The sequence below is a fragment of the Nicotiana tomentosiformis genome, chromosome 10 (genome assembly GCF_000390325.3).
Source record: "Nicotiana tomentosiformis chromosome 10, ASM39032v3, whole genome shotgun sequence".
Lineage (NCBI taxonomy): Eukaryota > Viridiplantae > Streptophyta > Magnoliopsida > Solanales > Solanaceae > Nicotiana > Nicotiana tomentosiformis.
Window position 1 is genome coordinate 59,457,251 of NC_090821.1, and position 21,313 is coordinate 59,478,563.

The 21,313-nt window shown below is 43.5% G+C and overlaps 1 protein-coding gene across 1 annotated transcript; it reads left to right on the plus strand.

The window, feature by feature from the left end:
- The first annotated feature begins 16,896 nt into the window (after positions 1-16,896).
- LOC138900254 (uncharacterized) lies at positions 16,897-17,256 on the plus strand. Its single transcript, XM_070186973.1, has one exon. It carries the CDS (start codon positions 16,897-16,899, stop codon positions 17,254-17,256), a length of 360 nt encoding a protein of 119 aa, XP_070043074.1.
- The last annotated feature ends 4,057 nt before the right edge of the window (positions 17,257-21,313 follow it).

Here is a 21,313-nt window from a genome sequence, read left to right on the forward strand (position 1 = left end):
AGATAGAATCAAGCACTGAGCCAGAAGAAGATCCAGAGGAGGAGTCTGAATTCAACGATGATAAGGAGGAGTTTGAGGAAGACCTGGAGAAGGATCTGAAAGAGGAGCACGAAGAAGAGAAGGAAATTGGAAATGACTCGGGGGATGGTTATTAGAGTTGGTGTATTTCCCCTCTTTCCCACTTTGTACCCTCATCCCCAGTCTTCTCTTTTACTTTCCAAAAAGGCGACTTGTCCAAGCCCATGCAGTTCTATGAAATAATGATGTAATCCTTGTTCCCACTTGTATCAGTCCAAATTATCAATTAAAAAAATTTCTTCGGATCTAAATGTGTCAAATCTAAAGGTATGTCAAATATTTGCGAATTAGGCCTACCTCCGGGAATGAGAGGTCCCCGCGAATTCTAGGAATGCGCTAGCTGTAATGCACAAATTATCTACTCTGTGTGATTTCCTGCTCGTATAAATGAAGAAACTAACTCTTGTTCCTTTTCTTTTTATTTCCACTTATTTTAATTTTGCTTTATTATTATCCCCAAAAAGAAATGAAAGTTGGTTTGTGTCGGCCAAAACTGGCAGAACCACCATACAATCTAAGGTCAAAGGGAAAGATGTCACCCGCATAAGACCCAACTGAACATGCTCTGGTCATAGCTGACAACCCGGGGCGGTCAAGGGAAAATGACGACACTAGGAATGATGAACATATGGCTAGGATGGCCCAGGAAATTGAGTCCTTAAGGGAGGAGGTACAACATATCTGAGAGCTGGCGCACCTGGCTGTGACAACACTTCCTTAGCCACCTAGATTGCCTTCTTTGGATTCACTTCCAGATCACTTTCCTTCCACATCACGCCAAAACAACAACACCCCAACTTCAACTCCTACCACTCAATTCATACCTCTAGTAACCCCCGCTAACCCACCAAATCCCTCTATCCATACTCCTTACGTACCACAATATACTCAAACATCACAGAACCCGCCTATTACCACTAATGTAACTACCCCTCCTAGTGACGGAGTCACTTTTACCACTAACCAGCACACACCTATGGAACATGCCACCACCTATGAGCAGTACGTTCCCCCTATATGCCAGTTTTGAACCTACCTTTATAGCACCTGTCACGATCAGGTGCCTTATGATATTGACCAATACGCCAAGATGGAGAGAGAAGCCAAGTGTAAGGAAGAAGAGTCAGTATCTGAGCAGTTGCAAATGTTGAGAAGTCACATGAAGAGTCTCCAAGTTGCCCGGGGAAGTAAAAGTTTGGACTACGAGGACCTGTGTATTTATCTAGACGTGGATATGCCAGTAGGGTGCAAACCCCCAAAGTTCGATATCTTCAATGGGACGGGGGACCCTCACGCACATTTGAGGGAATATTAGGACAAGTTAGTTAGAGTGAGGAGGAATGAAAGCTAAGGATGAAGTTATTTATAAGAAGTTTGATGAGAGAGGCACTCACCTGGTATACTCGACAGGATAAATTAGAGAACTTGGCAAGATATGGCGGAGGACTTCATGAATCATTTTTGATTCAACGCAGAGATCAATCCTGATCGGTTCGCACTGGTGAACCTGCAGAAAAAACTATTTGAGTCATTCCAAGAATATGTACAATGGTGGAGATCGAAGGCTGCCAGGGCACAACTTCCACTGGATGGCAGTGAGCTAACCAAATATTTCATCAGAGCCCAGTAGGGAATATACTTTGAAAAGATGATGGGAATGATGGAACAGAAGTTCCCCGAGTAGGTCAAGATGGGAGATTTCTTGGAAGAGGGCATAAAATCTGGTAAAGTACAACCCATGGCAGCACTGCAAGCGGCCAGCAAGGCCATCAAATTATGGTCAATTAGAAGGAGAAAGAAGAAGAAAGAGGAGGTTTCAGCAGTCATCCCTTACTGCCAACCCAACCCACATCGCGGGAGCACCTCTTATTCCCCAAACAACCACTCACCACCTCTTACACTCTAGTTTATAATACCCATCCATATTACCACCCTCAACCACAATACAACCCTGCTCGAGCCAACAATAACCAAAACCCACAATGACCATTTGCTCATGTACAAAACACTATTCATCAGAACCGACCTACTTATACACCATGCCCTCATCCCAAATTTGAAGAGAGGGGTCTAGGAACTTATACCCCGATTGCTGAGCTTTGGCTCTAATCGAGATTGAGAAGAGCAAGATTGATACATTGAATCGAGGGAGGGTTCCTGAACATCCCTCCAAGTAATTTGATGCCACTAAAAGATGCGTGTACCATTCGAATGTACCTGGACATGATACTGAAGATTGCTTCAAGTTGAAAAATGAAATTAAAACCCTGATCAAGGGCGAAGCCATTCTGTTCACTCTGGCACCACCCGATGTGAATCACAACCCACTGCCAAATCATCGAAACTAGGGAGCTAACATGATCACATTAGACGAACAGTATAATATGAAAGGAACAATTGTCACTATAGGAAATGCAGAAGCCGCAAGGATCCCTCCTCAAAAGGCTCCGATCATTACAGTACAATTGAGGCCTACAGTGATAGTTCAGACTTATCCGCAGCAACTTGCCGATGCTACTCAAGATGAAGAAGGTCGGTAGTGCAAAACCGTCCCATGTACATACCAGCAAAAGGGAATTGCCAAAATGACAGACTCTACTGTAGCCCATGGTATGACTAGGCTTGGGAGATACTACGCTCCTAAAGATTTCAATCGAGAAAATCCGGGGAGAGAACAAATTCCAAGGAGGAACATAACAGACCCAAAAGATGCTGAGTTTTGGAAAAGAATGTCAAGCAAAGAGTACTCTGTGGAAGAGCAGTTGAAGAAAACTCCAGCATAGATATCTATCATGGATCTATTAATGAGTTCCGACAATCATAAGGACGTCCTTTTAAAAGTACTAAGTGGGATAAATGTACCAAGTAACATCACTAGTGAGGCGTTGGCTGCGAGAATTAGGAAAATGGTCGAATAAAACATGATTACTTTCAGAAGTGATGAACTTCTTGTCGAAGGCGCATGTCACAACAAGTCTCTTCACATCACAGTCAAGTGCGGGGAAAAAATAGTGTCCCAACTGTTGGTCGATGGTAGATCATTAGTCAACATTTGTCCGCTCTCCACCCTGCGGAAGTTAGGAATCCATTGGAGAGAAGTCAAAGAAAGCCACGTAAGGATGAGAGACTTTGATGGTTCACAAAGGGATGTTATAGGAGAAATGTATTTAGCCTTACAAATCGGGTCGGTCGAGTTTTCGGTGTTGTTTCAAGTGATGGACATCTCCTCTTCCTACAACTTGCTGCTGGGAAGGCCCTGTATATATATAGCAGGGGTCGTGCCATCCACCTTGCACCAATGGATAGAATTTGAGTGGGGATGCCAGGAGATCGTGGTTCATGGCGAGTGGGGTCACTCCGCCTATTTGGAGTATGTTGTTCCATTCATTGAAGGGCTGGACGGAGTTGTCTTCCACGTTGTGGAAATCATGCAGACTACTGAGATGGAGAAGACTGAACAAAATTTGAGAACACAATCGTCGTATAGATCCAAAATGGCTATGAGCGAGATGATAAAATATGAATGCATGCCAAGAACAGGGTTGGGAGCCAAGTCAGATGGAATCACAGAGCCAATTGAACATAATGGGAAGAAGGAAGGGCTAGTATAGGATATAAACTTCCAGAAGGGAAAGCTCTCACCGTTAAATCCGGGAAAAATGTTTTTGTGATAGAGTATGTTGCAAGTCCGGGACAGAGTTCAGTACCTGAAGATGATATCATCGGCTGAATGGGAAAGTTATTCGTGAATATGATTGAAGAATGTTGTGAAGGAATTGACATCAAGACACTAACTATCAGGGATGTCGAACCAGGGGAAGAGCTGCAGAATTGGACCGCCATTCCATCATTGGTTCGCCGGGAGTCTTGGTAGTATGGAACTGTAAAAGTTTTCTTTTGAAAAGAGCACGATCAATTGAGGCATGTATCATGTCTATACCTTTTTGTCATTTGCCTCTTGTGAATGCGTAACACGTTCCCCTTTTGATGAAATAAAAAAACATTTTCCTAAATATTGAAACTTTGTTTTACCGCTTTATTTATACTTAGCTTCTTTTTCAGCAATCAGACCGATAAAAACTGCTTTCCGCGATTATGACATGTAACAAAACCATTGAGCGCAAAAATCTGGATTACGAGGAGTGTGACGAGAGAATGATGCCAAACAATCTCCCGTAGGAGATCGAGTAGTTAGAAAGTCAGAAAAAGCCCAAACTGGAAGAAATAGAAGTGGCCAATCTTGGAAGTGAAGAAGACGTAAAAGAAACTAGGATCAGCATTATCATGACCCAAAACCTAACATGTCGTGATGGCGCCTATCGAAGGTACTAGGCAAGCCGACGTTCCCAAAATACTCCAGTAATTCAATAGAAAAGGTAGTTTAAAACTTTTTCATATCAGAAATTTTTCATAAAAACCAAAGTTGAACTCAATATATAATCAAAATGCAGAAACTAGCCCCAAACATCGGGGTGTCACTAAGTCATGAGCATCTAGACAACCAAACTAATACAACCAGTGTCTAAGTATCAATACAAGATAGAAAAAAATATAGAAGGAGAGACAAGGTCCTGTAGATGCCGGCAGCTACCTCGTAGTCTCTAGTACTCGATCGCGCCCGAACTCAATGACCTCCGTGATCAAACACACCTGGATTTGCACATGAAGTGCAGTGTGTATCATGAGTACAACCAACTCAGCAAGTAACAGAAATAAATAAGGAAAAGAGAAGCAATGATGAACTATACAGTACGATTCATTTTCAATAATTTCAGCAAAGAATAGACATACTTTCAAATCCGATAATTTCAGTCAAATTAGTTTTATACATTTAAAGTGCAGGTACTCCGGATATAGAAACCTTCAGAAATTTCACAGCAATGACAGATAGAAACTAAGTGCATCAACAATTGAAAAGCAAGTATAGCCTCTCAGGGCAACAGTCACTCAAACCCTCAACAACTAGGCACTCAACTCTCAGCCCTCAATGCACACGCTCACTAGGTACCTGCGCTCACTAGGGGTGTTCAGACTCATGAGGGGCTCCTACAGCCCAAGCGCTATAATCTGCACGGATAACTCACGTGCTGCACGGACAATTCACGTGCCATAGTATAAATATCTGGATCCGTGAGGACAACTCACGTGCCCTAGTATAAATATACGGATCCGCACGGACAACTCACGTGCCATAGAACAATACCTCACAACCAGGCCTTCGGCCTTACTCAGTTATGAACCTCTCTAGTCTCATAGCTCTCAATAAAGAAAGGGAAAATAGCCCAAATCAAAGTGTTACAGTATATAATCAGGGAAAAATAATAGAGACTGAGGTAAACATATACAAGAATCACTATGACTGAATATAACTACTATGAGTAGGAATATAGACTAAGCATGATCTCTAACATGAAGGCGGTCAAGTTCTAGTAGACAGGAATGCATATAAGTACAAATAAAGGCTATTAGACTTCACAGTCTCCCGGGACGGACCAAGTCTCAATCCCTCACGGCGTACACCTAAATGCCCGTCCAAACAGTCATATTATACCAAACTCCGGGTTTCATACCCTCAAGACAAGATTATAACGGTTACTTACCTCAACAATGTAGAACTCCTACTCTGAAATGCCCTTTCCTCTCGAATCGGCCTCTAAATGACCTGAATCTAGCCACAAGCAATCAAATACGATCAATATGAGCTAAAGGAATGAATCCCACAAGGAAAATACCAATTTATAGGCCAAATCCCGAAATTCACTCAAACCCGACCCCCGGGCCCACGTCTCGAAATCCAACAAAAGTCACAAAACCCGAAATCCCATTCACTCCCGAGTCCACCCATACTAAATTCATCATAATCTGACCTCATTTGTCCCTCAAATTCCCAAATTACTCTCTCCAAAATCCCAAGCCCTAACCCCTTATTTCACTCCAAAACTCCTACTAATTAGGTGAGAAATGAACGGAAAAACATCATAGCTATGAGTATTAGAGTTCAAGCAACTTACCTTAGTGAATATCCTCGAATCCCCTTCACAAATCACTCCAAAAGCTCCAAGGTCCGACTTGAAAATGGTGGAAATGAACAAAAATTTGCGAAGTCTTCTATCTATAGATTCTGCCCAGGTTTTCACACCTGCGGCTCAAAAATGTGCACCTGCGAAGCCGCTTTTGCGCAAAAATCTCCGCATCTGCGGAAAATCACTTAAGTGCTCATCTCCACGCCTGCGTTCCATATCCGCTTCCGTAACCTCGCAAGTACGGAAAAGACCTCGCACCTGTGGCCACTTCCAGTCCTACTCACTTCCGCATCTGCGACTCAGCCTCGCATCTGCGGGCTCGCAGATGCGACCAATCTTACGCACCTGCGGTTCAAGCCCAGGTCCTCTATGTCTGCATTTGCGGCTCACCAAGCACATCAGCGACCTCGGACCTACGGCTCCGCAGGTGCCGAAATACCAGTAGCAGCAGCTTCAACTGCATTCTTCCAACTTCAAACATTCCTTTAACAACCCGGACTCACCCCAAGCCCCTCGGGACCTCAACAAAGCATACCAACAAGTCATATATCAACATACAAACTTAGACAAATCACTCAAAACAATATCAATATACCAAATTACCCTCGGATTCAAGCCTAAGAACTTCTAACTTCCCAAATTCCGCAAACGACGCCGACACTACCAAACCACGTCCGGGTGACCTCAAATTTTATACACACGTCACAAATGAAACCACGAACCTACTCCAACTTCCGAAAATCCATTCCGACCCCGATATCAAATTTTCCACTGCCGACCGAAATCGCCAAATTTCTAACTTTTGTCAATTCAAGTCTAATTCTACTACGGACCTCCAAATCACATTTCGGACACACTCTTATGTCCAAAATCACCTAATGGAGCTAACAGAACCATCAAAATTCAAATCCGAGATCTTTTACACATAAGTCAACATCCGATTGACTTTTCCAACTTAAGCTTCTACTTTAGAGACTAAGTGTCTCAATCCACTCCGAAACCACTCTGGACCCAAACCAACTAACTCGGTATACCATAATATAACTGAAAAGCACAAAAGGAAGCAGAAATGGGGAAAACGGGGCTATAACGCTCGAAATGACCCGTCGGATCATTAGATCCTCCCTCTCTTAAACAAATGTTCGTCCTCGAACGGGTCTAGAAACAAACCTGGAGTCTCAAATATTTGTCTCCCGCTCGGTCTCCCAGGCGGCCTTCTCCACAGGCTGACCTCTCAAGTGCACCTTTACCGAATCTATGTCCTTTCACCTCAACTTCCGAACCTGCCGATCCAAAATGGCCACCGGCTCCACATCATAAGTCATATCACCCTCCAACTGAACCGTGCTGAAGTCTAAAACATGGGACGGATCGCCAATGTACTTCCGTAGCATGGAAACATGAAACACTGGATGCACACTCGACAAGCTGGGTGGCAAGGCAAGCTTATAAGCCACCTCCCCTATCCTCTGAAGCACCTCAAAAGGCCCAATGAACCAGGGGCTCAACTTGCCCCTCTTCCCAAACCTCATAACACCCTTCATGGGTGATACCTTCAGCAAAACCTTCTTCCAAACCATAAACGACACATCATGGACCTTCCTGTCAGCATAACTGTTTTGCCTAGACTGCATCGTGCGAAGCCGCTCCTGAATCAATTTTGCCTTATCTAATGCATCCTGGACCAAGTCTGTACCCAAGAGCCTAGACTCACCCGGCTCAAACCATCCTATCGGAGATCTACATCTCCTCCCATATAAAGCCTCGTACAGAGCCATCTGAATACTCGACTGGTAACTGTTGTTATATGCAAACTCCGCGAGCAGAAAAAACTGGTCCCATGAACCCCCAAAGTCAATGACACAAGCGCACAACATGTCCTCTAATATCTGAATAGAGAGCTCGGACTGCCCATCCATCTGAGGGTGAAAAGTTATGCTCAACTCAACCTGAGTACCCAACTCTCGCTGCACGACCCTCCAAAACTGCGATGTAAACTGAGTACCTCTATCTGAAATTATGGAAACTGGAATACCATGCAGGCGAACAACCTCTCGGATATAAATCTCGGCCAACCGCTCTGAAGTATATGTAGTACCAACTGGAATGAAGTGTGCGGACTTGTTCAGCCAATCCACAATCATCCAAATAGCATTAAACTTCCTCGAAGTCCGTGAGAGCCGAACTACAAAGTCCATGATGATCCGCTCCCACTTCCACTCTGGAATCTCTAACCTATGAAGCAAGCCACCCGGTCTCTGATGCTCATACTTAACTTCCTGACATTTGAGACACCGAGCCACAAATCCAACTATATCCTTCTTCATTCGCTCCACCAATAGTGCTGCCTCAAATCCTGGTACATCTTCGCGGCACCCGGATGGATGGAATACCGCGAGCTGTGGGCCTCCTTAAGAATCAACTCCCTGAGCTCATCTACATTAGGCACACATATCCGGCCCTGCATCCTCAACACGCCATCATCACCATTGGTCACATCCGTAGTATCACCTCGCTGAACCCTATCCTGAAGAACGAGCAGATGGGGGTCATCATAATGACGCTCCCTGATACGGTCATAAAGAGAAGATCTGGAGACCACATAAGCCAATACCCGATTCGGCTCCGAAATATCCAATCTGACAAGCTGGCCTGCTAAGGCCTGAACATCCAATTCCAAGGGTCTCTCTACTGCTGGGAGATATTCTAAACTCCCCAAACTCTTAGCCCGGTGACTCAAAGCATCGGCCACCACATTGGCCTTTCCCGGATGGTACAAAATAGTGATATCGTAGTCCTTAAGAAGCTACAACCATCTCCGCTTATGCAAGTTAAGATCCTTCTGCTTCAACAGATACTGTAAACTCCGGTGATCAGTATATATCTCACAATGAACCCCATACAAATAATGATGCCAAATCTTCAAGGCGTGAACAATGGTTGCTAACTCAAGATCATGGACATGATAGTTCTTCTCATGGGTCTTCAATTGGCACGAGGCGTAGGCAATCACCCTACCCTCCTGCATCAGAGCACATCCACTACCTACCCTCGAGGCATCACAATACACGATGTAAGAACCTAAAGCTGATGGCAGAACTAACACTGGAGCTGTGGTCAAAGAAGTCTTGAGCTTCTGAAAGTTCTCCTCACAATCATCCGACCACCTGAATGGAGCACCCTTTTGGGTCAATTTGGTCAAGGGTGACGCAATAGATGAAAATCCATCCATAAAGAGACGGTAATAACCCGCCAAACCAACAAAGCTCCTAATCTCCGTGGCTGAGGATGGTTTAGGCCAACTCTGCACCGCCTCTATCTTCTTCAGATCCACCTGAATACCCTCACTGGACACCACGTGCCCTAAGAATGCTACTGAACCGAGCCAAAACTCACACTTGGAGAACATTACATAAAGCTTCTCCTCACTCAATCTCTGAAATACAACCCTTAAATGTTGTGCATGCTCCTCCTGGCTACGAGAGTACACCAGGATGTCATCAATGAATACAATAATGAATGAGTCCAAATAGGACTGGAATACAATGTTCATCAAATGCATGAACATTGCTGGGGCATTGGACATCCCAAAAGACATCACCAAGAACTCATAATGGCCATAACGGGTACTAAAAGTTGTCTTAAGAATATCTGAATTCCGAATCTTCAGCTGGTGATAACCAGACCTCAAATCAGTCTTGAAGAACACCCTCGCTCCCTAAAGCTGGTTAATAAATCATCAATACGAGGCAAAGGATACTTGTTCTTGACTGTGACCTTGTTCAACTGCCTGTAATCAATGCATATTCTCATAGAACTATCCTTCTTCTTTACAAATAGAACTGGTGCACCCCAAGGTGACACACTAGGCCGAATAAACCCCTTATCAAGGAGTTCTTGAAGTTGTTCCTTCCACTACTTCAACTCCGCTAGTGCTATACAATACGGTGGAATAGAAATAGGCTGAATACCCGTCACCAAATCTATACTGAAATCAATATCCCTGTCACGCGCCAAGCCTGTCAGGTCTGCAGGAAAAACATCTGGGAAATCACGTACCACCGGAACAGAATCAATGGCAGGAGTCTCTGCACTAACATCCCTCACAAAAGCCAAATAGGATAGACAACCCTTCTCAACCATATGTTGAGCCTTCAAGTATGAAATCATCCTACTAGGTACATAGTCTATAGAACTGCTCCACTCAACCCTCGCAAATCTCGACATCGCCAACATCACGATCTTAGCGTGATAATCTAGAACAACATGACATGGAGATAACCAATCCATACCTAATATCACATCAAAGTCAACCATACTGAGCAGCAAAAGGTCCACTTGGGTCTCCAGAACCCCAATAGTCACCACACATGACCGATATACGCGGTCCACAACAATAGTATCGCCCACAGGAGTAGATACATGAACAGATGAAACTAAAGACCCACGGGGCATATCCAAAAAATGGGCGAAATACGAGAAAACATATGAATACATGGAACCAGGGTCAAATAATACAGAGGCATCTCTATGACAAACTGAGACAATACTTGTAATCACAGCATCTGAAGCAATAGTATCTGGTCTGGCAGGGAGGGCATAGAAACGGGCCTGACCACCCCCTGATCTGCCTCCCCCTCTCGGGCGACCCCTAGCTGACTGGGATCCACCCCTAGTTGGCTAAGCTCCACCCCTGGCTGGCTGGGCGGGTGGTAGAGGAATTGGTGCTGGTACCATCGGTCGATTACTCCGCTGTGGAGTCCCACACAATATCCTAGGGCAATCTCTCATAATGTGACCAAAATTTTCGCACTCGAAATAACCCCTCCTCTGACGAAACTGCTGCACCTGATGCCCAAAAGAACTACCCGGGGATATCTGAGCGGATGGGGCATGATGAGAACTCTGTGATGGTAGTGCACTAAATGATGACTGGCCCTGCTGATGACTGTGAAAATCATGGCCAGATGATGCACCACGGTGAAATGGCCGAGCTGTCTGAGCCTGTCTGAAATGAAGACCTTTACTATGCTGGAACTGACCCCCATAAGGAGTACCGCTGAATCCACCCTGACCACGAGGCCTCTTGGCCTCCCTCTCAACCCTCTCCTGACTACAAACCATCTCAATCTACCGAGCAATGTCAACAACCTCATCAAAGGTAGCAGCAAACACCCTCTCTTTGGTCATAAGCAACTGTAGCTGAAAAGTGAGACCATCTATAAACCTAATGATACTCTCTCTGTTTGTGGGAACCAACCAGATAGCATGACAAGCCAACTCCGAGAATCATATCTCATACTGCATCACAGACATATCACCCTGGCGAAGCTGCTCAAACTGTCTACGCAGCTCTTCTCTGCGGGACTGAGGCACGAACTTCTCCAAAAAGACCACGGAGAAATGCTGCCAAGTAAGGGGTGTTGCGCCAACAGGCCTACGCCTCTCGTAAGTCTCCCACCATCTGAGTACAGTCCCAGAAAACTAAAATGTAGTGAATGAGACCCCATAAGTCTCCAGAATACGAGCTGTACGGAGTATCCTCTAACACCTGTCCAAGAAGTCCTGGGCATCCTCTCTCTCTATGCCACTTAAAGGTGGAGGTTAGAGTCTCCCAAACCTCTCCAACGTACGTTGATAATCCTCAGGCATAGCAGGAACCACACATTCCTGAGCAGCTGCAACCGGCTAGGCTGGTGGTACCTCCGGTGTCTGGAGTCCCTGAACAACCTGCTCGGGTGTGCGAGCGGCGGGAGTCTGAGTGCCTCCCCCGGCCTGAGAAGTGGTTGCGGCCGTCGGGATAGAGACCGCCTGAGCAAGGTCGGTACACGTTGTCAGAATCTGAGCTAGGGCCTCTTGGAGGCCTAGAATCATAATAAGCATGGGTGGTGCCTGAGCTGGTGCATCAACAACTGGAATCTGGTCCTGATCTGACACAACTGGTAGATCTGCAGGTACTGCCCCAGCTGTTGTGCGGGCTGCACCTCTGCCCCTACCACGGCCCCTACCGCGGCCTCGGCCTCTCGCGGCCCTGGCTGGTGGTACTGGTGACTGGCCTTCCTGACCGGTAGCACAAGTCCTCACCATCTGTGAGAGAATGAAACAATAGGTGTTTAGTTACCAGAATAAATAGATACGAACGACAATAATCCAATAATGTGAAATTTTCCTAAGGGTTCTGTAGCCTCTCGAAGATAAGTACAGACGTCTCCGTACCGATCCGCAAGACTCTACTAAACCTGCTCATGACTCGTGAGACCTATGTAACCTAGGCTCTGATACCAACTTGTCACGACCGAAAACCTAACATGTTGTGATGGTGTATATCGATGGTACTAGGTAAGCCAACGTTCCAAAAATACTCCAGTAATTCAATAGAAAAGGTAGTTTAAAACTTTTTCATATCAGACATGTTTCATAAAAACCAAAGTTGAACTCAATATAGAATCAAAATGCAGAAACTAGCCCCATACATCGGTGTGTCACTAAGTCATGAGCATCTAGAAAACCAAACTAATACAACCAGTGTCTAAGTATCAATATAAGACATTAAGAAATATAGAAGGAGAGACAAGGTCCTACAGACGCCGGTAGCTACCTCGTAGTCTCCAGTACTCGATCACGCCCGAACTCAACGACCTCCATGATCAAATACACCTAGATCTGCACATGAAGTGCAGAGTGTAGCATGAGTACAACCAACTCAACAAGTAACAGAAATAAATAAGGAACTGAGAAGAGCGACGATCTATACAGCATAATTCATTTTCAATAATTCCAGCAAATAATAAACATACTTTCAAATCCGGCAATTTCAGTCAAATCAGTTTTATACAGTTAAAGTGCAGGTACTCCGGATATAGAAACTTTCAAAAAATTCACAACAATGACAGATAGAAACTAAGTGAAATCAACAATTGAAAAGCAAGAACAGCCTCTCAGGGCAACAGTCACTCAAACCCTCAATAACTCGGCACTCAACTCTCAGCCCTCAATGCACACGCTCAATAGGTATCTGCGCTCACTAGGGGTGTTCAGACTCATGAGGGGCTCCTACAACCCAAGCGCTATAATCTGCACTGACAACTCACGTGCTGCACGGACAACTCACGTGTCCTAGTATAAATACAGGGATCCGCACAGACAACTCACGTGTTTCACGGACAACTCACGTGCCATAGAACAATACCTCACAACCAGTCCTTCGACCTTACTGAGTCATGAACCTCTCTAGTCCCATAGCTCTCAATAAAAAAAGGGAAAACAGCCCAAATCAAAGTGTTGCAGTATATTATCAGGGAAATATAACAGAGACTGAGGTAAACATGTACAAGAATCACTATGACTGAATATAACTACCATGAGCAGGAATATAGCCTAAGCATGATCTCTAATATGAAGGCAGTCAAGTTCTAGTAGACAGGAATGCATATAAACATAAATAAAGGCTATTAGACTTCACAGTTTCCCGGGACGGACCAAGTCTCAATCACTCATGGCGTACACCCAGACGTCTGTCACCTAGCATGGGTGCCACCTCCAAACAGTCACATTATACCAAACTTCGGGTTTCATACTCTCAAGACCAGATTTAAAACTGTTACTTACCTCAACAGCGTAGAACTCCTAATCCGAAATGTCCTTTCCTCTCGAACCAGCCTCCAAATGACCCGAATCTAGCCACAAGCAATAAAATACGATCAATATGAGCTAAAGGAATGAATCCCACAAGGAAAATACCAATTTATAGGCCGAATCCCAAAATTCACTCAAACCTGGCCCCCAGGCCCGCGTCTCAAAATCCAAAAAAAATCACAAAACCTGAAAGCCCATTCACTCCCGAGTCCACCCATACTAAATTCATCAATATCCGACCTCATTTGGTCCCTCAAATCCCCAAATTACTCTCTCCAAAATCCCAAGCCCTAACCCCTTATTTCACTCCAAAAATCCTACTAATTAGGTGAGAAATTAACGGGAAAATACCATAGCTAGGAGTATTAGAGCTCAAGCAACTTACCTCAGTGAATATCCGTGAATCCCCTTCAAAAATCACTCCAAAAGCTCTAAGGTCCGACTTGAAAAAGGTGGAAATAAACAAAAATTCACAAAGTCTTCTATCTATAGGTTTTGTCCAAGTTTTCACACCTGCGGCTCAAAAATGCGCACCTGCGGAGCCGCTTTTGCGCAAAAATCTCCGCATCTGCAGAAAATCACTTAAGTGCCCATCTCCGCACCTACGTTCCATATCCGCTTTTGCGACTTCGCATGTGCGGAAAAGACCTCGCACCTGTGGCCACTGCCAGTCCTCCTCACTTCCGCATCTGCGACTCAACCTCGCATCTGCGGGCTCGCAGATGCGACCAATCTTACGCACCTGCGATTCCAACCCAAGTCCTCTATGCCTGCATCTGCTGCTCGCCAAGCACACCAGCGACCTCGCACCTGCGGCTCCCCCTCCGCATGTGCTGAAATACCAGTAGCAGCAGCTTCAGCTGGATTCTTCCAACTTCAAACAATCTGTTAACCACCCGGACTCACCCCGAGCCCCTCGGGACTTCAACCAAACATACCAACAAGTCATATATCAACATACAAACTTAGACAGATCATCAAATCACTCAAAACAATATCAAAACACCAAATTACCCTCGGATTCAAGCCTAAGAACTTCTAACTTCCCAAATACCGCAAACGATGCCGAAACCTACCAAACCACGTCCGAATGACCTCAAATTTTGCACACATGTCACAATTGACACTACGAACCTGCTCCAACTTCTGGAAATCCATTCCAACCCCGATATCAAATTTTTCATTGCCGACTGAAATCGCCAAATTTCCAAATTTTGCCAAGTCAAGCCTAATTCCCCTACGGGCCTCCAAATCACATTTCGGACGCACTCCAAAGTACAATTTCACCTAACGGAGCTAACGGAACCATCAAAATTTAAATCCGAGATCGTTTACACATAAGTCAACATCCTGTTGACTTTTCCAACTTAAGGTTCTACTTTAGAGACTAAGTGTCTCAATCTACTCCGAAACCACTCCGGACCCGAACTAACGAACTCGGTAAACCATAATATAGCTGAAAAGCACAAAAGGAAGCAGAAATGGGGGAAACGGGACTATAACTCTCGAAACGACCGGCTGGGTCGTTACAAGCGTACACCTAGAAACAGAGCAGAAGGAAAATATGATTGATCTTCTCCGACAGTACATCGATGTGTTCGCATGGTCGTATGATGACATGCCAGGATTAAGCACCAACATTGTCTCACATTGACTTCCCACCAACCGTACAAGATCGCCAGTCAAGCAGAAGCCCAGAAAGTTCAAACATGATTTAAGTCCGAGGATAAAGGAAGACCGAAGAAGTGACCAAACATATACAAGAAAATGTAGTAAGGGTCACCAACTATCCAAGCTGGTTGGCAAACATTTTTCCAGTGCCCAAGAAGTACAGAAAAATCAGAATATGCATGGACTACCGAGATCTCAACAAAGCTAGTCCAAAAGATGATTTCCCTATGGCAAACATCCACATCCTCATTGACAATTATGCTAAGCATGAACTGCAGTAATTTGTGGATTGTTTTGCTAGATACCATCAAATCTTAATGCACGGGGAAGATGCAGAGAAGACAACTTTCACTACACCTTGGGGAGTCTACAGTTATAGAGTTATGTCGTTCGGTCTCAAGGACGTTGGTGCCACCTACATGAGGGCCATGACGACCCTCTTTCACGACATGATTCATAAGGAGATTGAAGTATATATGGATGATGTCATCATAAAGTCTCGAAAGAGCTCGGAACACTTGGATGACTTGAGGAAATTTTCTGAACACATGCGAAGATACAATTTGAATTTGAATCCAGCGAAGTGTGCGTTCGGAGTCCCCGCTGGAAATTTATTGGGTTTCATTGTAAGCAGGAAGGGATAGAGCTGAACCCATTAAAAATCAAGGCCATCAAAGAATTACCGCCACCAAAGAGAAAGAAGGATGTCATAAATTTCTTGGACAGATTGAACTACATCAGTCGTTTCATAGCCTAGTCCACGGTAAACTGTGAACCCATTTTCAAGCTGTTGAAGAAAGATGCTGCCATAAAATGGACGGAAGAGTGCCAGAAAGCCTTCGAAAGAATCAAAGAGTATCTCTGAAACCCGCCAGTGCTAGTTCCCCCCGAACCAGGGAAACCATTGTTACTCTATTTATCAGTCTTGGACAACGCCTTCGGCTGTGTATTGGGTCAGCATGATGGAAGTGGGAGAAAGGAGCGTGCCATCTACTAATTAAGCAAGAAGTTCATGCCATGCGAGGCCAAGTATACCCTGATAAAATGCATTTTTTATGCTCTGGCTTGGATTGCTCAGAAGCTAAGGAATTACATGTCAGCATACACCACACATTTGATATTTCGGCTCGACCCGCTCAAGTACATTTTTCAGAAACAAATGCCCATCGAAAAACTAGCTAAATGGCAAATTCTCCACAGCGAATTTGACATTATGTAGATAACTTAGAAGGCTATCAAAGTAAAATCTTTAGCTGATTACCTCGCCGAGAATCCGGTAGATGGAGATTACGAACTGCTTACCACGTATTTCCCTGATGAAGAAGTACTATTTGTCGGGGAAGATATTGCAGAATCATACCCTAGGTGGAAAATATTTTTCGATTGAGCAGCAAACTTCAAAGGAGTTGGGACTGGGGCAGTCCTGATTTTAGAATCTGAACAACACTATCCAGCATCGGCAAAGATAAGATTCCTTTGCACCAATAATATGACTGAATATGAACCATGCATCCTTGGAATCAGAATGGCAGTCAACATGAACATCAAAGAGCATTTGGACATAGGAGATTCTGATTTGCTGATACACCAGGTCCAAGGAGAATGGTCTACCAAGAATGTCAAGATACTGCTGTACCTACACTGCGTGAAGGAGATGAGCAAGAAATTCACAAATATTGAGTTCAAGCATGTCCCCAGGATCCAGAACGAGTTCGACGATGCCCTTGCAACCCTATCGTCTATGATTCAGCATATAGACAAGAACTACATCGACCCTATCGAGGTAGAGATTAGGGATCAACATGCCTATTTCTTCCATGTAGAAGAAGAACCCGATGGCAAACCATAGTATCACGACATCAAGAAATTCCTTGCGACCAGGGAATACCTGGAGAACGCTACTAATGGTCAAAAGCAAGCCTTTGGGAGGCTAGCAACCCACTTTGTCCTCAACAGGGAAGTCCTGTATAGGAGGACCCCAGACTTAGGTTTGTTGAGGTGTGTAGACGCTGCTAAAGCAACCAGACTATTAGAGGAAATACATGAAGGGGCGTGCGGACCCCTCAGAAAGGAATATGTAGGCAATACTCATCGGATTAAATTGTATTTTGTAATTGAACTACGTTTTGGTCTGATTCCACTTAGATATGCAGGCTGTCTAAGTCAGACTCGACCATTTTCATTCTTAATCTCATCATTTTGTATCTATTGTAATCGAACTACACTTTGACCTGATTCCATTTGGATACATAGGCTACCTAAGTCAGGCTCGGTCATCTTCATCATATTTCATCATAACCCATGAACTACGTTCACACCTGATTCCATTTGGATATGAAGGCAACCTGAAAAGGTTTGGTCTCAACCCTAGGAAAACCTTTGTAATGCATTAGTTCAAATTAGGATGCAGTCGCAACAGCAAACAGCCACATTATCAGTGGTGTCATCAAAGTAAACATCAATAGGACAAGGTTTTCAAGAGGATACGCTCGCGTGTGAAGAGCCTTTCGTAACGTGTCATAATCCAGAACGACAGCATTTGCCTTAAAAACATGTTATTTTCGAAATGTTTTCTAAAACAAAATATATGTATATACCGTAATCTATTTCATCTACCAGACTTCATAGCACGATCATGTTCAAGGCCGGGGAAAACCAACACTATGGTTGACACAAACCAACTTCCCCCCTACTAAGAAGTTTTCTTTAAGTGCAGGGTCAACATGGAGTAAGGAAGCACTAGGACCACACTGGGGCAAATGACGGATCCCCCACTTGCCTAAAATCATCCCTTTTTCTCTGTCATGACCCAAAATCTATCTATTCATGATGTCACTTAACCCAACCCGTCAGGTAAGCCAATTAACATCTATCCAATTTAATGAGATTTATAAGAATAGAAATGATAATACAATTGCTTTTATAGAGGAATTTTACAAGGACTGGTAGTACAAATCATGAGCTTTTGAGATTTAGAATTTACAAATCTGGTATGAAATAAAGTACATCATATGTTTGAACTATAAAGGAACAGAATAAAATTCTAAAGCTACCACGATCAAGAGGCGGTTATGGCCAGAACGCAGGTACATCTTCAAATCCAGCTCCTGCCCTGCACAGCAACATCAACATCAACATCCAACATTTTCACGCAAGGTATAGAAGTGTAGTATGAGTACAACCGACCCCATGTACTCAATAAGTAACAAACCTAACCTTAGGTTGAAAGTAGTGACGAGCTAGGACAAGGGTCAGGGTCCAACTCCAATAACCAGCAACAGTTCATAACAATATAATAAAATGGTGCATGAAAATAACTCAGAGATAAGATGCTCAACTCGTTTACAGTTATGAGGGCATGCGTAGCATAAGGAAATGCATCTCTATGCATATATCTCAAGTACGCATGTCAAATGAAATGTATCTCAGTGATGAACTCATGTACTCACACTCTCAGAGTACTCGAGTTTGAAAACTATGATTTTTCCCAGAAACCTTTCAACGATAAACAAGAAGTTTCATTTTCAGATAGCATGGGGAAAATACATCCCTATGCCAATATGTCAATATACAGGTGACATAATGAATGTCACCAAAACTGGGTAGCATAAGGAAATGCATCTCTATGCATATATCTCAAGTACGCATGTCAAATGCAATGTATCTCAGTGATGAACTCATGTACTCACACTCTCAGAGTACTCAATCTCACTGTCTCGTATCCTCTCTCATCATTGCTCAATACACAGCACTCTTGTACAGTACCTGTTGCGGCGATCCATATATATATATATATATATATATATATATATATATATATATATAATATGTATTGGCCATAAGGCTTGTTGCGACGTGCAACCCTATCCATATATATATATAGCCATAAGGCTCGTTGCGGCGTGCAACTCGATCCACATATAGATAGCCATAAAGCTCGTTGCGGCATACAACCCGATCCACCTATATATAGCCATAAGGCTCGTTACAGCGTGAAACCTGATCCACGTATATATATATATATATATATATATATATATATATATATATATATATATATATATATATATAGTGTGTGTGTGTGTGTATGTATATATGTATGTATATATCTATAAGGCTTGTTGCGGCGTACAACCCGATCCTCCTATGTATAGCCATAAGGCTCGTTACGGTGTGCAACCCGATCCACATATATATAGCCATAAGGCTTGTTGCGGCGTTCCACACACACACATACATACATATATATATATATATATATATCACAGCACGACACTTAGGCCCCAACTTAGTCACTAATCTCTCCAGTCTCGCGGGCTCACAACGCTCATGCTAAGCAGCCCTAATCAATGGTGCAAGATGTGACAATATACAATAACAGAGACTGAGATATGATATGAAATGATGAATGCTACTGAGTACATATCTGCAATTAAGCAAATAACTCAACAGCAAAGAACGACCACGGTGGGTCCCAATAGTACCAGCATATAGCCTAAACATGCTTTTTAGCATAAATTACAGCTCAAGTGCTCTAATACATAGAGTACAGCAAAAATATTTAGATAAGATCGCTACACAGTTTCACGGAATCGACTAAATCACAACTCACACAGTGCACTCCCCCACTCCCATCACCTAGCATGCGCGTCACCTCAACATCAATCACATAACATGTAATTTGGGGTTTCATACCCTCAACACCAAGTTTAGAAGTGTTACTTATCTCGAACAAATATATGTATATATGTATAAATATGTGTGTGTGTATATATATATATATATATCACAGCACGACACTTAGGCCCCAACTCAGTCACCAGTCTCTCCAGTCTCACGGGTTCACAACGCTCATACTAAGCAGCCCTAATCAATGGTGCAAGATGTGACAATATACAATAACAGAGATTGAGATATGATATAAAATGATGAATGCTACTGAGTACATAACTGCAATTAAGCAAATAACTCAACAGCAAAGAACGACCACTGTGGGTCCCAATAGTACCAGCATATAGCCTAAACATGATTTTTAGCATAAATTACAGCTCAAGTGCTCTAACACATAGAGTACAGCAAAAATATTTAGATAAGATCGCTACACAGTTTCACAGAATCGACTAAATCACAACTCACACGGTGCACTCCCCCACTCCCGTCACCTAGCATGCGCGTCACCTCAACATCAATCACATAATACCTAATTTGGGGTTTCATACCCTCAGAACCAAGTTTATAAGTGTTACTTGCCTCGAAAAAATATATTTATATATATATATATATATATATATACACTCCCGTCACCTAGCATGCGCGTCACCTCAACATCAATCACATAACACATAATTTGGGGTTTCATACCCTCAACACCAAGTTTAGAAGTGTTACTTACCTCAAACAAATATATGTGTGTATATATATATATATATATATGTATGTATATCACAACACGACACTTAGGCCCCAACTCAGTCACCAATCTCTCCAGTCTCACGGGTTCACAACGCTCATACTAAGCAGCACTAATCAATGGTGCAAGATGTGATAATATACAATAACAGAGACTGAGATATGATATGAAATGATGAATGTTACTGAGTACATAACTGCTATTAAGCAAATAATTCAACAGCAAAGAACGACCATTGTGGGTCCCAATAGTACCAGCATATAGCCTAAACATGCTTTTTAGCATAAATTACAACTCAAGTGCTCTAACACATAGAGTACAGCAAAAATGTTTAGATAAGATCGCTACACAGTTTCACGGAATCGACTAAATCACAACTCACACGGTGCACTCCCCCACTCCCGTCACCTTGCATGCGCGTCACCTCAACATCAATCACATAACATATAATTTGGGGTTTCATACCCTCAGCACCAAGTTTAGAAATGTTACTTAC